The following is a 12,447-nucleotide window of genomic DNA, read 5'->3' on the forward strand; positions in this document are numbered from 1 at the left end:
TCTCTCTTCCTCTCTCCTCACCTACTCTGTATTGGGGAATATTATTTTCAGGTGTGTGACTTTTGTTATGATGCATTTTTTAAAAACTCTGTGAAGCTGTGTTACTGTGACTGTTTAAAACACCTAATGGGTGTAATAAAGAGATGAACAGCTAATAGTGAGGCAGGAGCAAGGCTAGGTGGGTCTGGCAGACAGAGTGTAAATAGGAGAAATCTGGGAGGAAAGAAAGCAAGGAACAAGAGACAAGAAGAGGAGGACATCAGGGGCAGCCATCCAGCCATGGAGTAGGCATGAAAGTAAGATACACAGAAGTAAGAAAGATAAAAGCCCAGAGGGAAAAGGTATATGGGTTAATTTAAGATAAGAAAGACTGGTTAGAAACAAGCCAAGCTAATGCCAGGCATTCATAACTAAGAATGAGCCTCTGTGTGATTTATTTGGGAGCTGGGTGGTAGGACCCTCAAAAAGCCAAAAGAGTAAAACATCACGCAATAACTCTGCTTTCTATTTTACTGAGACGTGAGGAAACTGCTCCACGGTCCCTCTTCCACAGTCATGAGCCACTCCTACTGCCATGCATTTCCCGCTATAGTTGACAGTAGCCCCTAAGCACAAGCCAAAGTAAATTCTTCCTATTTTAAGTTGTATCTTGTTAGGGTTTGCATGAGAAAAGTAATTAATATAGTAATTAATATAGATTAGAAAAGACACTAAAAGCATTTTGGGAGCTGAAATTTAAAAAAAAAATAAATTCCATGGTGTTACAAATTTAAAAACCAAACCAAAAAAAAAAAAATAGAAATAGAGAATAAAAGAGAAAAAAAATCAAAGAAATCAGAAGACCAGCCAAAAGTCAGGAGAGTTAAGAGTAAGGGTATAAAACAATGGATATAGGGCATTTTCCTACCAAATAACTCAAAGTCATTGCCTGGAACATGAAGATACCATTTTCTAGTGCAAAAGGATTTTAAAGAGTTATGGCAAACTTATCCATACCAAAACCCATTATATTTTAGAGCATTGGGGATAAAGAAAAAGTTTTATAAGCTTCCAAAAAAAAAAAAAACCCAGCAAAGAGAATTAGAGTGGTTTCAGATTTCATAACAAATACTGAGAACATTGGAGAACAGAGCCATGTAGTCTATATTCTAAAGCAAAAAATTGTCAACCTAAAAATTTGTACTCAGTAACTGATCAGTGAAGTGTAAAGGAAGTTTTAAAACATTTACTCTCATGTACCCTTTCTTGGAAAGCTGCTGAAGGGTATACTCCAGTAAAAACAATACTGTAACCCCCACTCAACACATACAAACAAAACAAACCAAACAAAAAAGGAATAGACATTTGTATCTAGAGACCATTTGCTCTGGAAATGAAAAGGCTCCCCTGATAAACTGTAAATAAACATGTTGAATGGATATGTAGTTGAGCAGGGAGGGATTTGAGGTGGATTTAGGAGTGAGCACGCACAGAGTTAAGAAACTTGAAGTCCAAAACAATTGTTAGTTTTAGGGTAAATGAAATATTTGGTTGAAACAGAACTTTATATTTGTTTACTGTATAGCTCACTTCTGAATTATAGGCATGGTTATAAGGTCACAATTTCTTAATATTCAAGTTTATAAAATATTGATAATGTAGTACTTGTATAGAAATGTTTGATCTCAATATATAGCCCAGGTTGTTCTTGAACTTGTGATCTTCCTGGCTTAGACTCCTGGATATATGAGGTTTCTAAAATTATATATATATATGCAATTATAATTAAATATATATAAATACATATTAAAAAATTTGAAATTATTATATAATTATATTTCTCACTCTCCTTTCTTCTCTTCAAAGACTCCTATTTACTCCTCTCCTTAAAATTCATCACCTTTTCCCCCAACTGATTGTTATTGCATGCATGTATAACCTGTTTGATCTATATCATGTCACTTGTATGTACGTTTTCAGGCACTGAACAATAGATTGGTGTATTCTTCCTTATGGAAGGCCACCTCTCCTGCTACCAGCTTTCCTCAGCTGTCCATAGTTCTTTGTGTAGGGTAGAGGCCTCGTGTCCCCATTCATTTTGGCATGGTCATTGGTGTCATCATTGTTCAGTAGCTGAGGTTTTATGCATCACCATGGTAGGTCTGGGTATGACTCCTTGTAGAATCATTTTTGGGTGATTGGACTTATATTATGAACTCTCTAATGACTGTTTAAACTCTGGTTGCCATAGTAGCACTGAGATAAAAGAACATTTCCATGAAAGAGTTCAATTGTATCGCCAAAAACTTACCTTAGAATACATGCTGGCTAATGAATGCTGAATTTCTGGAAAATCTCTAGGGAGGGACCTTGTGTAATGTGGGATTCCCCCTCTGTATACTATGAATACCATTGGTTAATAAAGAAACTGTCTTAGCCCTGTTCAGGGCAGAATATAGGTAGGCAGGAAAACTAAACTGAATACTGGGAGAAAGGAAATAGAGGCAGAGAAAAGCCATGTAGCCCCACCAAAGATGGATGCCAGTTCATACCTAGTAAGTCACAGCCTCGTGGCAATACACAGATTAATGGAGATGGATTAAATTAATTTGTAAGAGCTAGCCAATAAGAAGCTAAAGCTAGTAGGCCAAGTGGTGTTTTAAATATGGATCTTGGTATATTGATACAAATTTAAGATCAATTTTGTTCTATGTATATTTCTGCTTTGATTAAGGTATTGTGTTGTGCAGCTCATTTAAAAGTGTAATATATAATTAAGAAATATAGGTTAATAGAGAGTCATCTATCATAGTCAAGATTGTAGTCATGTTAGTTAGGTTTTCTAGATATATAGAGATATATTTCAGTTAGAGATACTCTTCAAATCTTTCAGAGACCTTCAGAATATGGCATTTGAAATGCTTTAAAAACTTAGGACTTTTCATGACAGTAAGACACATCTGCTCCTGGCAGCACCAATTACTTTATTTCATGAGTTATGTTTATTTGGTTATGCGCAAAGCACAGGACTGGGAAACTAGAGTGTGAGTTTTAAACCTCCATCCAAATGCAGCCAGCACAATGACCTTCAGAAAGTTAATCGATTCCTCCCAAACTTCTTTTCTTCCTTAAAAATTCTTAAACATAAGGACTTAAAACCATATAGCCATGAACCTTTCTAGACCCAGAATTGTATGCATATTTGATTCAAGCTATAGCATATTAGGGAAAGATCATGACATGTTATGGTGGTACTCTGTGTTGGGGTCAGAAAATAAAGTACATTTTTGCTCACGAGCAAATAGAGTGAAAATTGGTGTGGAATTTACCCAAAGGCCAGGAAATTGTTACTTTCCATGTTGGATTTGTCTGTTACATATTCTTGATATCCAGGCTCTGACACATCAATGTTCTAAGGTCAAATATCTTGATGTAGTAAATATATTGAGTCACCAACTGAAACTTTCAGAATAGTTAGCGTATAGTAGGTAGGGTTTTTTCACATAGTTCTGTTTATCTGAAGGAGTTCAAGGTGGCAGCAGCATGTGTGGAAGAATCTGTTCAACCAAAGGCAAATAAATCTATACAACTAAAAGTGTTAAGTGCCTGGAAAGAGATGTGTGAAGTACGTGGATTGAAATTCTGCCTGAGTTCTTCACATCTATTTGTTCCCACTCTGTGTGGCTGCAAGTGCAAGGGAAGGGTGATGGGGGGCACTCCCCCAGCAAAATCATCAGAAAAGTGTCAAACTGTCAAAGCCTGAAAGTCAGGACCTGAGACTCGTGATTCATACTCTCCTTTCTCCTTTTCCTTAAACTCAAGACTGTTGTGGATGCCGCAAAGGGTTGAGACAAGTTTATCAGAAATACAGTTGTTTAATTTCTTACAAGTTTTTCAAAAGTTTATTCCTAACAGTTGTTTAATTTCTTAAAGTTTTTCAAAAGTTTATTCCTGAATTTTTATTAATTTCTGTGATCCTTACAGAGTTTTAAGACTATCAGATGAATACCACCAGGATAGAGGGACCCTAAAATAGGTTTAGCCATCACTCTGTTTCTTCGTTCAACTTTGGTGAACTTATAAACAGTAAGCTTTATAAAGCTATTACTAGAAATAAATCAAATGATATCCATTATTCGTGAGTATCAGTGGACAGTGAGATTTTTGACATCAATTTTTTTGAGGAGAAATAGGTATAATGTGTGTAGAATCTTAGTAAGTACTGTCTTTATTGTTAGATGATATCTACTAACAGTCCTCAGTACTAAAGCACAGAAAAGATGTGTGCTCAAGAAAAAGTGATTAGCATAGTGTCTGTAGCCACTGCAAAGGGATGCCAATAGCAATGCCCTCCTCACATCCAAGTATACTCTATTAAGTATATGGCAATGCCACTGACATGCACAAACTGTATGTTGGAGAGGGCATCGAGGAGGGTGTGCTTAGCACAGGTATCCTTACTTTCAATGCTTTACATGAGAGTCCCTGCAGGGTCTGAGTTTGATCTTCACCTTCCCTACCAGCTCTTCCCAAGTGTACCTTGGCAATAGCTGGCAATTCCCACCAGAGGGCTAATACTGCGTCCAGCTATAGGGGTGCTGCCATGTGGACACAGATCCCCCATATTCTCCAATGCATGTCGTAAAGTCCCCATTGTAGTGTTGTTCCTGAGTGCAGTGTTCCTCCAAAGCACAGCTGGAAGATGTCATCTAAGACACCAGTTCCCACCTTTACCTCAGTTTCACAGCAACGTGCCTTCTCTGTACATCTGTGTTCCTCGGTGATCTTCAAAATAACCTGGACTTGTGGACTTTTGCCAAGGATGAACATTTATTTTGAGCTCCCATTCTGTTCTCCATTTTCCATATTTCTCTGCAATTTCCTCCTTAGGTCTCCCGTCTCTTGGTTAGAAATCAGATTTATATGCATCCATGCAGAATGACATCAGTGACATAAAAACGAATTCAACACCGCACCTCATAGAGATCATTAATTCAGCAAATATATGAGAGACCAGTGCCAGACCAAGGGCAGTGATCATGGCTGGCTAGGTCTAAAGCATAGCAACATAATACGGGCACATAACAGAACCACTGTTTGAATTTTATAACCAGATCTTTAATGAGTATCTTGCAGCTTGTTATAGAAAAGTATTTTCAATTAGCTAAATATGTGTAATAATTGAATAAGCACCACTGGGAAGAAATGAGCTTCCAGCAATAAAAGCATTTAAATAGGACTTATAAGACCAACTTGAAGACAGTTTCCAAAACGTGGACTGGAGGAATGCTGAGGGCAAATTACCATTTACCTAGATCGTCATTTATATAAAATGCTGGTGTTCCTGAGAAATTTTTATATGTATTAAGCTAATTTTGTTCTCCTAAGATTCTGTGAAATAAAGCAAGAACAGTGCTTAATAATAAATGTGACTGTGTGTGGTGGCCCATGCTTATAAATCCAGCACTCAGAAGGTGGGAGATAGAAGTTCTAAGCCATCCTGGATTACATAACTAGTTCAAGGCCAGCATGAACTATAGAGACCCCGTTTCAACACAGCAAACTAACAAAGTAATAAATAAATTAATAAGCAGTAGAATAGACTTAGAAAAATTCCCGCAGAATTCTAGAAGGAAAGGGTGAGCAGTTAGCATAACTGGCTATCGACCCCAGCTAGTTCCTTTCATAAACTGTATTGTCTATGTAAATATTCAATGAGTGTTCGTATCTTTTTCAGATCACCATTTCAAAGGCTTCAGTTCACAATCCCTGGGTTCGTAACTCATCTTCTATCAGACAGGACAGACGGCAAAGGGGACTTGATCCCCTAAATTCACCCCCAGTGTCCTACTTCCTCTAGCTAGATCTCAGCACCTACATTTTCAACACTTCCTAAAAGAATGCCACTAGCCGGGAACTGAGTTTTCAATACATGAGCCTTTCAGGGGGTGAGTTGTCTCCAACCGGGTAGAGATGGTTGAGTGCTTGGGTTAAGGAAGTCATCTTTCATTTTGCTAGGAAGTTCCAGGATGCCACGAATCAGGAAAGAACAATTGGGGGGGGGGGTCCTCTTGTCTTCATTCTCTTTTTCTCTTGCTCTTAGGGTTCAAGCATGTGAAACCCACAGAGTTTCATTCATCTCAGGTGCATGATTTAGTGGCACTAGATTTCATCTCTATATTTACTCCTATAGATTTTACAGAAAGAATATAATTAAACAAATACCCTGATGCAGGTATTGGTTGTGTAGATGGGGGTGACCAGGTTGTTACAGTCAGTGGGGCAAAGATCAAGAGGCAATTCTCCCAAACTCAGAACTGTCTTTTGTGAGTCTTCCTTATGTCATAGTTATTCTAGAAGAGAGCATCATCTTGCATGTTTCTTCTCCTGGTGGTCTCTGGGCTCATGCTTGTCTGGTTTACTGTCACTGTGCTTTGTGTCAGCCATCACAGGTCCCAGCTCTGCTGCGAGTCAGGCTGTTAAGCATGCTTGAGTTCTTTTGGAGATTGTAACATCCTGGACTCCAGGCCCTACAGTCTAGTTGTTGCATGATTTATGGCTGGAGGTGTGCTCTCCTGCAAGCTATTGGTCAATGATGATAAAGTAGAGTCTAGTGCCTCTGTGGATTTCCTGTGACCCCTTCTATGGTTACCATTTAGAAACACTTAATAGGGCATAAAGCACTAAGGGTGGAAAACTGTGTGTGGGCAGCACAGTACTGTGGAGCCAATTGCTAATTTCTCTTCAAATTTTCTAAACTAGGGAAAAGAATACTTCACACCAGTATACTTTGGTCTGTCTGTTTTTATGTCACACAGATGTTAATCCAAGTAATATGACAGCAAATGCTTTGATCCATTACTTTCCTGTTGTTTCCAACTTTGACCCCCAAAGACAAGCTAAGCCCTAGCACCCTTGCTGTCAAATGTGGTGGCTCACCCATCGCTCCTTAACTTTGGGATAGCCTGCATCAGCCCACCACCGAGGAGGTAATGGATACTGTTTTATTAAAATTGGATGGGGCAATTTCAAAGGAGTGACATTGCATGTCTGACCATGCTGCCTGTAGACAGCTACATGCTACACAGTAGTGGACAATAAAGTGTTAATATTGAATTTCTGACAGCATTTCTTTTTCTTTGTAATTTCACATATCTGTTTATTCCATGGAAGGAGGGGGTACTCCAAGGCACACAGGTTGGTGGGGCAGAGGACAGCTTGAGGCAATCAGTTCTCTCCTCCCATCATGTGGGTCCCAGGATTCAACTGAGATGGTCACCAGCCTTGGTAGCAAGTGACATTACCTGCTAAGACATCTGTTTGGGTCCTGAATCTCCTTGACTGATTCTTAAAGTATAGTCTTCCTACCAATAGCATGACACCAAAATCTTGATGTAAATGCAAATTATTTGACTTCACCCCAGTCCTACTGATATTAGAAATATCATTTTCTTCTGATTTTAAAGGTCAGAATGGGTTATCAGCTCTCCTTAGATGGTACCTTGGTAATGAGGGCTCCAATATAAGAACTGAAATTCAATACATGTGCAAACAATTCTTAGCTGAACTATTCTAAGGTGGCCTACCTTTGCACTGAAAATATCCCTCCAAATTATCCCTTTCCACTTAGCGGAGAGAGGAGGGGGGGTGTGGGAGTCAGCAAAGGCATTTTAAAAAGTACCTCTTCAGAGAGGCAGCTTATGTTTGATCGTGGATAAAATGCTTTGTAAAGTACGAAGAGGAGGTAGCTATGCATTTAACGACTCCAAGTCAGGGCTTTAACGTTTTATTGTTGTTTTTATTGCCAGGAATTCCACTTCTCTTCAACAGTGCCGAGGTCACGTGGGACAGGCACATTGCCAAATCAGTCTCTGATTAATTAGCTGACATTTATTGAGTGCTTAATATGTGTCCATAACTGAGTTAAAGCGAGAAGAGCGGATGGACGACCTGTGCTTTCTAACACACTTTCGGACTAGGCGAAGAGAGGAGTAGAAGTTCTATAGTGTCTGGGCTCCTTAGAGTGAGACGATCAAGGATGAAGATGATGCGGAAGATGTGCATTGTGGGAAATGGTCACTCGGAGAGTTTAGTATTTAAAAGAAGGCTCCATGGAACAACTGGATCAGAAGGAATGTTTAACATATGTGGTGGGTCATGGCAGAAGGAAACCATATTTCTTCCTTCTTGTTTCTCTGCCTTTTAACAATGGCACAACATTGGTGTTTCTTACATGAACGGGTAGCCTGCAACTCCACTTCTAGAGTCTGAGGCGGCCTTGTGACGGTGACTAGTGATGAGACGAATTAATGAGCTGCTAATTCTGAGCCTAGACTTTAAGAGGCCTTGCTTGCTTCTGGCTACTCCCTCTCTTGGGATATATTCAGATTCCTTGTAAAAGTTCAGGCTGTCTGCTAAAGAATGAGATTGGCTTTTTTTTTAAAAAAATATATCAATTATTATGTATTTGTATGTTTTGCCTGCATGTATGTACATCATTTGTGTGCCTGGTACCTGTGAAGGCCAGAAGAGGGCATCAGATCATCAGGAACCGGACTTAAAGACACCTGATTGTGAGCTGCCACGTGGGTGCTGGGATTTGAACTCAGGTCCTCTGAGAAGGGCCCCAGAGTTCTCAACTGCTGAGCCATCTTCCAGCCTTCTTTATGAGATGAACTATCTCAGCTAATGCCATTAAAGGTTAGCCACCCTACCTTGTCCCCACCACCATCTGAAGAGCCATTTGTGCTGAGGCTTACACCAACCACTATAATGCCAGGCAAACATGAGTGGATACTGTTTGGGCCAAGAGTGTTTTAGGAATGGTTTGCCATGCGGTGCCAGGTAACTGCTTGAAAACTGAAAGGTGGAGAGGGAGTCCGTGCTCCAAGTAAGAGTAGAGCCTCAAAAAACAGTGAGTCAGAAACCCCAGGACCTGGGAACAATATGGGGAGACTAATAGGTGTGATTCTGGACTCTCAAGCATTCAAGAGAACATATGTTGGAGACCACCACGCTGCTATATGCTGAGTTTTCTTTATTTGGTCCCATCAGAGTATAAGACAGGAATTAACCATCGCATGCTAGAAATCTGAGTATCCAGAACTTGTCCTTCCAAGCTGGTCTTCAAGAGAATGAAACCCTGTAGCCAACTACAGATGCCAATAACCAAAGACTTCATTCCATGGCTTAAAATCTCTTTGCTTTTAAAGTATAAAATCATGACTACTAGGGTTTGCTAGCAGAGACTATATATATATATATCCTTGACTATTCAGGAGGACAATGCAGGGGCATTACATGCTCAACTCCTGAATGGGCTGCAGGTTGAAAGGTGAGTCTTAGCAACTGAGAAAGATGTTGCATTAAAATCAAAATGTCTTTTTTTTTTTTTAAGGCTGGGCTTATAGCTCAGTGGTAGAGCACCTGCCCAATATGTATGAGGCCTTGGGTTTGATGCTCAGCTACGGAAGACAAAACAAGGCAAAGCATGGAAGCTAATATACCATACTTGACAGCAATGACAACTTGTAGAATCCCTGAGTAAAGACATCAAGAAGTCAGAGTGTTTCCAAAAACTTCAGTTTTCACAATCTGCATCGACTGCTCAGTGAATGGCTTTACCTCTGCTTTATTCTGCCCCTGAACATGTAAAAGAGCATACTTAAGAGGGAATAATTTACCTCGACATGCTAACATGTTTTCTTCCCCTTGCATAATATTGCTGGAAAAATATTCATGCGATGTGATGGATTTTTACTTTGGAATAAGGTCCTTAAGCCTAGCAGTATAGGAGTTAGGGAGGGGCGGGGGACTCGTGTGAAATATTAAACATACTGTGGTATCCCTGTGACCTTTTGTTCTAGTGCCCAAGGAAACTTTAGTCTTTAAAGAAAAGTGCCATAAACTATATATAAAAGGGCCTTACTGAGCAAGCACTTGACTCAACTAAGCTTTGATGAGGAAGGGGCATTACAGGAGTCCTGAAATCATGGCGAACCATCTATTTCAGGAGAGGCAAAGTCAGAGGGATAGCAAGACTGAAGTGTCAAACAAGCATGAATAGACAGAGGCTTCATACCTGAAGTGTACAGTGCCTTGCGCTGGAAAGAGAGGGGGCGTGTTTTGAAGTTGTTATTTTAATTGCTCCCTGTCTCCCATGAACATGTTGCTCCCTTTTGACTGCAAAGTAACCCGAGCATCTCAAAACTTTTCTGAACCGAGGACCCTCATCCTGTGTCCCACCCTGGCTTCCTCCCTACATTTGGGCATCCAGCGCGGCTAACAGGTCCCTGCTCACTGAAGCGTCACCTCTCACTCCCCAGTACATCTCCGCAGCCCACTCGGACTGCAGCCTTGCAGCCCGCCGCCGGTCCTCCCAATTGCAGCAGTCAGGGCGACAGCCAGTCAGGGGAGGGCCGAGCCGGCCGGGCTTGGGATCAGCACCAGGAAGGGCAAGCAGAGCGCGGGGCGAGTTCGCCGCACAGGTAAACAGGCCAGGCGCAGGGCGCTGTCGCCTGGGCCACCCAACGATTTCTAGGCACGCAACTCCGCCTCCAGGGCTCTGTCCCCGCGCTCTCATCCCCGCCGCTTTCGCAGCCCAGCAGCCGCCGCAGCAGCACTCCACACAAAGGACTGTTCCCCGCCGAGCAGCGCCTCCACCTCCACTCCTCCGGTGACAGCATCCCCGACAGCAGGGCTCGGGGCGCGGCGGCAGCGGTGGCGCGGGGGGGAACCTGTCACTCCCGCAACCGAGGCGGTGGCAAAGGCTTTTTTTCTCTTCCTTTTTCCTTTTTATTGCTTCTTCTTTCTTTTTTAAAATTCGCCTTTTTGCCTTTCTGTGGATCCACCCATCTCTCCCCCCATAAACAACTCTCCTACCCCCCCCCCCCAATAAATAAATAAAAGGAGGAGGGTCAGGGCAAGAGTGGGGGCAGGCAAGGCGAGGCAGCTGGAGCCAGCCAAGCAGAGTCCGCACCGACAGGCGCCCGCACGCACCTCACACCATGAGATGGCGACGCGCCCCGCGCCGCCCGCTGGGTACCAGCCCCAGCGTCCCGCATCCCCGGCCCGCCGGCCGCTCGCCTCCGCTGCTGCCGCTGCTGCCGCCACTGCTACTGCTGCTGGGGACCGCGGCCCTGGCGCCGGGGGCGGCGGCCAAGCGGGCGGCTCCCGCGGGGGCCTCGGTGTGCTACTCGTCTCCGCCCAGCGTGGGCTCGGTGCAGGAGCTGGCCCGGCGCGCCGCGGTGGTGATCGAGGGAAAGGTGCACCCGCCGCGGCGGCAGCAGGGGGCACTCGACAGGAAGGCAGCGGGCGAGGCAGGGGCAGGGGCGCAGGGACAGCACGCCCAGGACCCACCGCCCTCCCAGGACCTTCCGCCCGCTGCCAACTGGACCCTGCCCACCAGGTCCCCTGCGCCCAGCACCGACCAACTCGGGGACCCTGCGCCCTATCTGGTGAAGGTGCACCAGGTGTGGGCGGTAAAAGCTGGGGGCTTGAAGAAGGACTCCTTGCTCACCGTGCGCCTGGACACCTGGGGCCACCCAGCCTTCCCGTCCTGCGGGCGGCTCAAGGAGGACAGCAGGTACATCTTCTTCATGGAACCCGATGCCAACAGCAGCGGCCGCACGCCGCCCGCCTTCCGAGCCTCGTTCCCCCCACTGGAGACTGGCCGCAACCTCAAAAAGGAGGTCAGCCGGGTGCTGTGTAAGCGGTGCGGTAAGTGCCTCGCCAGCCCACCCCCGGGCCGATCTTGGGGTCCCCCTTCGAGGGCTGCAGGGCGCGGGCGCTCCCAGGTCCTAGCGGTCCTAGAGGAGAGCGGTTTAGCAGGTGCCAGGGGGCCGGACGATTTCTCAAATGTTCCTGGAGTCTCTGGGCTTTTGCACTGGGTGGAATCCTAAAGTTTGGTCCTCCGTTGGGCTGCATGAAACTTTTGAATCCCTCGGGGTTTGGTTCAGGAAGTTGCTAGGGAATGTGCCTGCTGCTTTCTTAGGCGTTGTGCTGTTGAACTTGCCTGTGGTTAAGAAGTGTTTGTGGGTCCCTGTGTGTGGGGCTTCTCCGAAAGAGGTACCAGTTGGTTTCCAAGCTCTACTTCTGATCGGGAATGTGGTCTGAGGAAGTCAGAGGCTGTTTGTCCCTGAGAGTCCTGAGGAGGAAAGGGCTGGCTAAGATGGCTCTAAAGACAATGGCAGAGTTTTGGGTTCACTGATACCCAGCACACAGGTGGATTGTGGAGCTAGTTTGTATGTGTCTGTGACATGACAGAGTGCATTTTCTTGGGAAAATCCTGTAGAGAATTTTGTTCACACTGTTTTGGTTTGGAGGTTATTTCTCCTGGTCTAGGAACCAGAACAGATGAATGTAATTTTATGTAGGCCTTTAAGACTCTCAGACGAGAAGTTTAGCACTCAATTCCCCAGACTTTTCCTATTTTAATCACTGAGGAGCGTGCACTCAGGAGCGTCATAC

At 43.8% G+C, this 12,447-nt stretch overlaps 1 protein-coding gene across 3 annotated transcripts in view; it reads left to right on the plus strand.

Annotated features, from left to right (window-relative positions):
• The first annotated feature begins 10,985 nt into the window (after nucleotides 1–10,985).
• Nucleotides 10,986–12,447, plus strand: part of Nrg1 (neuregulin 1) — a 977,747-nt gene continuing 976,285 nt past the window's right edge. For all 3 annotated transcript variants that reach the window (XM_057752215.1, XM_057752216.1, XM_057752221.1), the window contains exon 1: nucleotides 10,986–11,697. In XM_057752215.1, coding sequence (XP_057608198.1) covers nucleotides 10,986–11,697 — 712 coding nt within the window. The remainder of the gene's footprint in view (nucleotides 11,698–12,447) is intronic.

Source organism: Chionomys nivalis, chromosome 20 (assembly GCF_950005125.1).
Source record: "Chionomys nivalis chromosome 20, mChiNiv1.1, whole genome shotgun sequence".
Lineage (NCBI taxonomy): Eukaryota > Metazoa > Chordata > Mammalia > Rodentia > Cricetidae > Chionomys > Chionomys nivalis.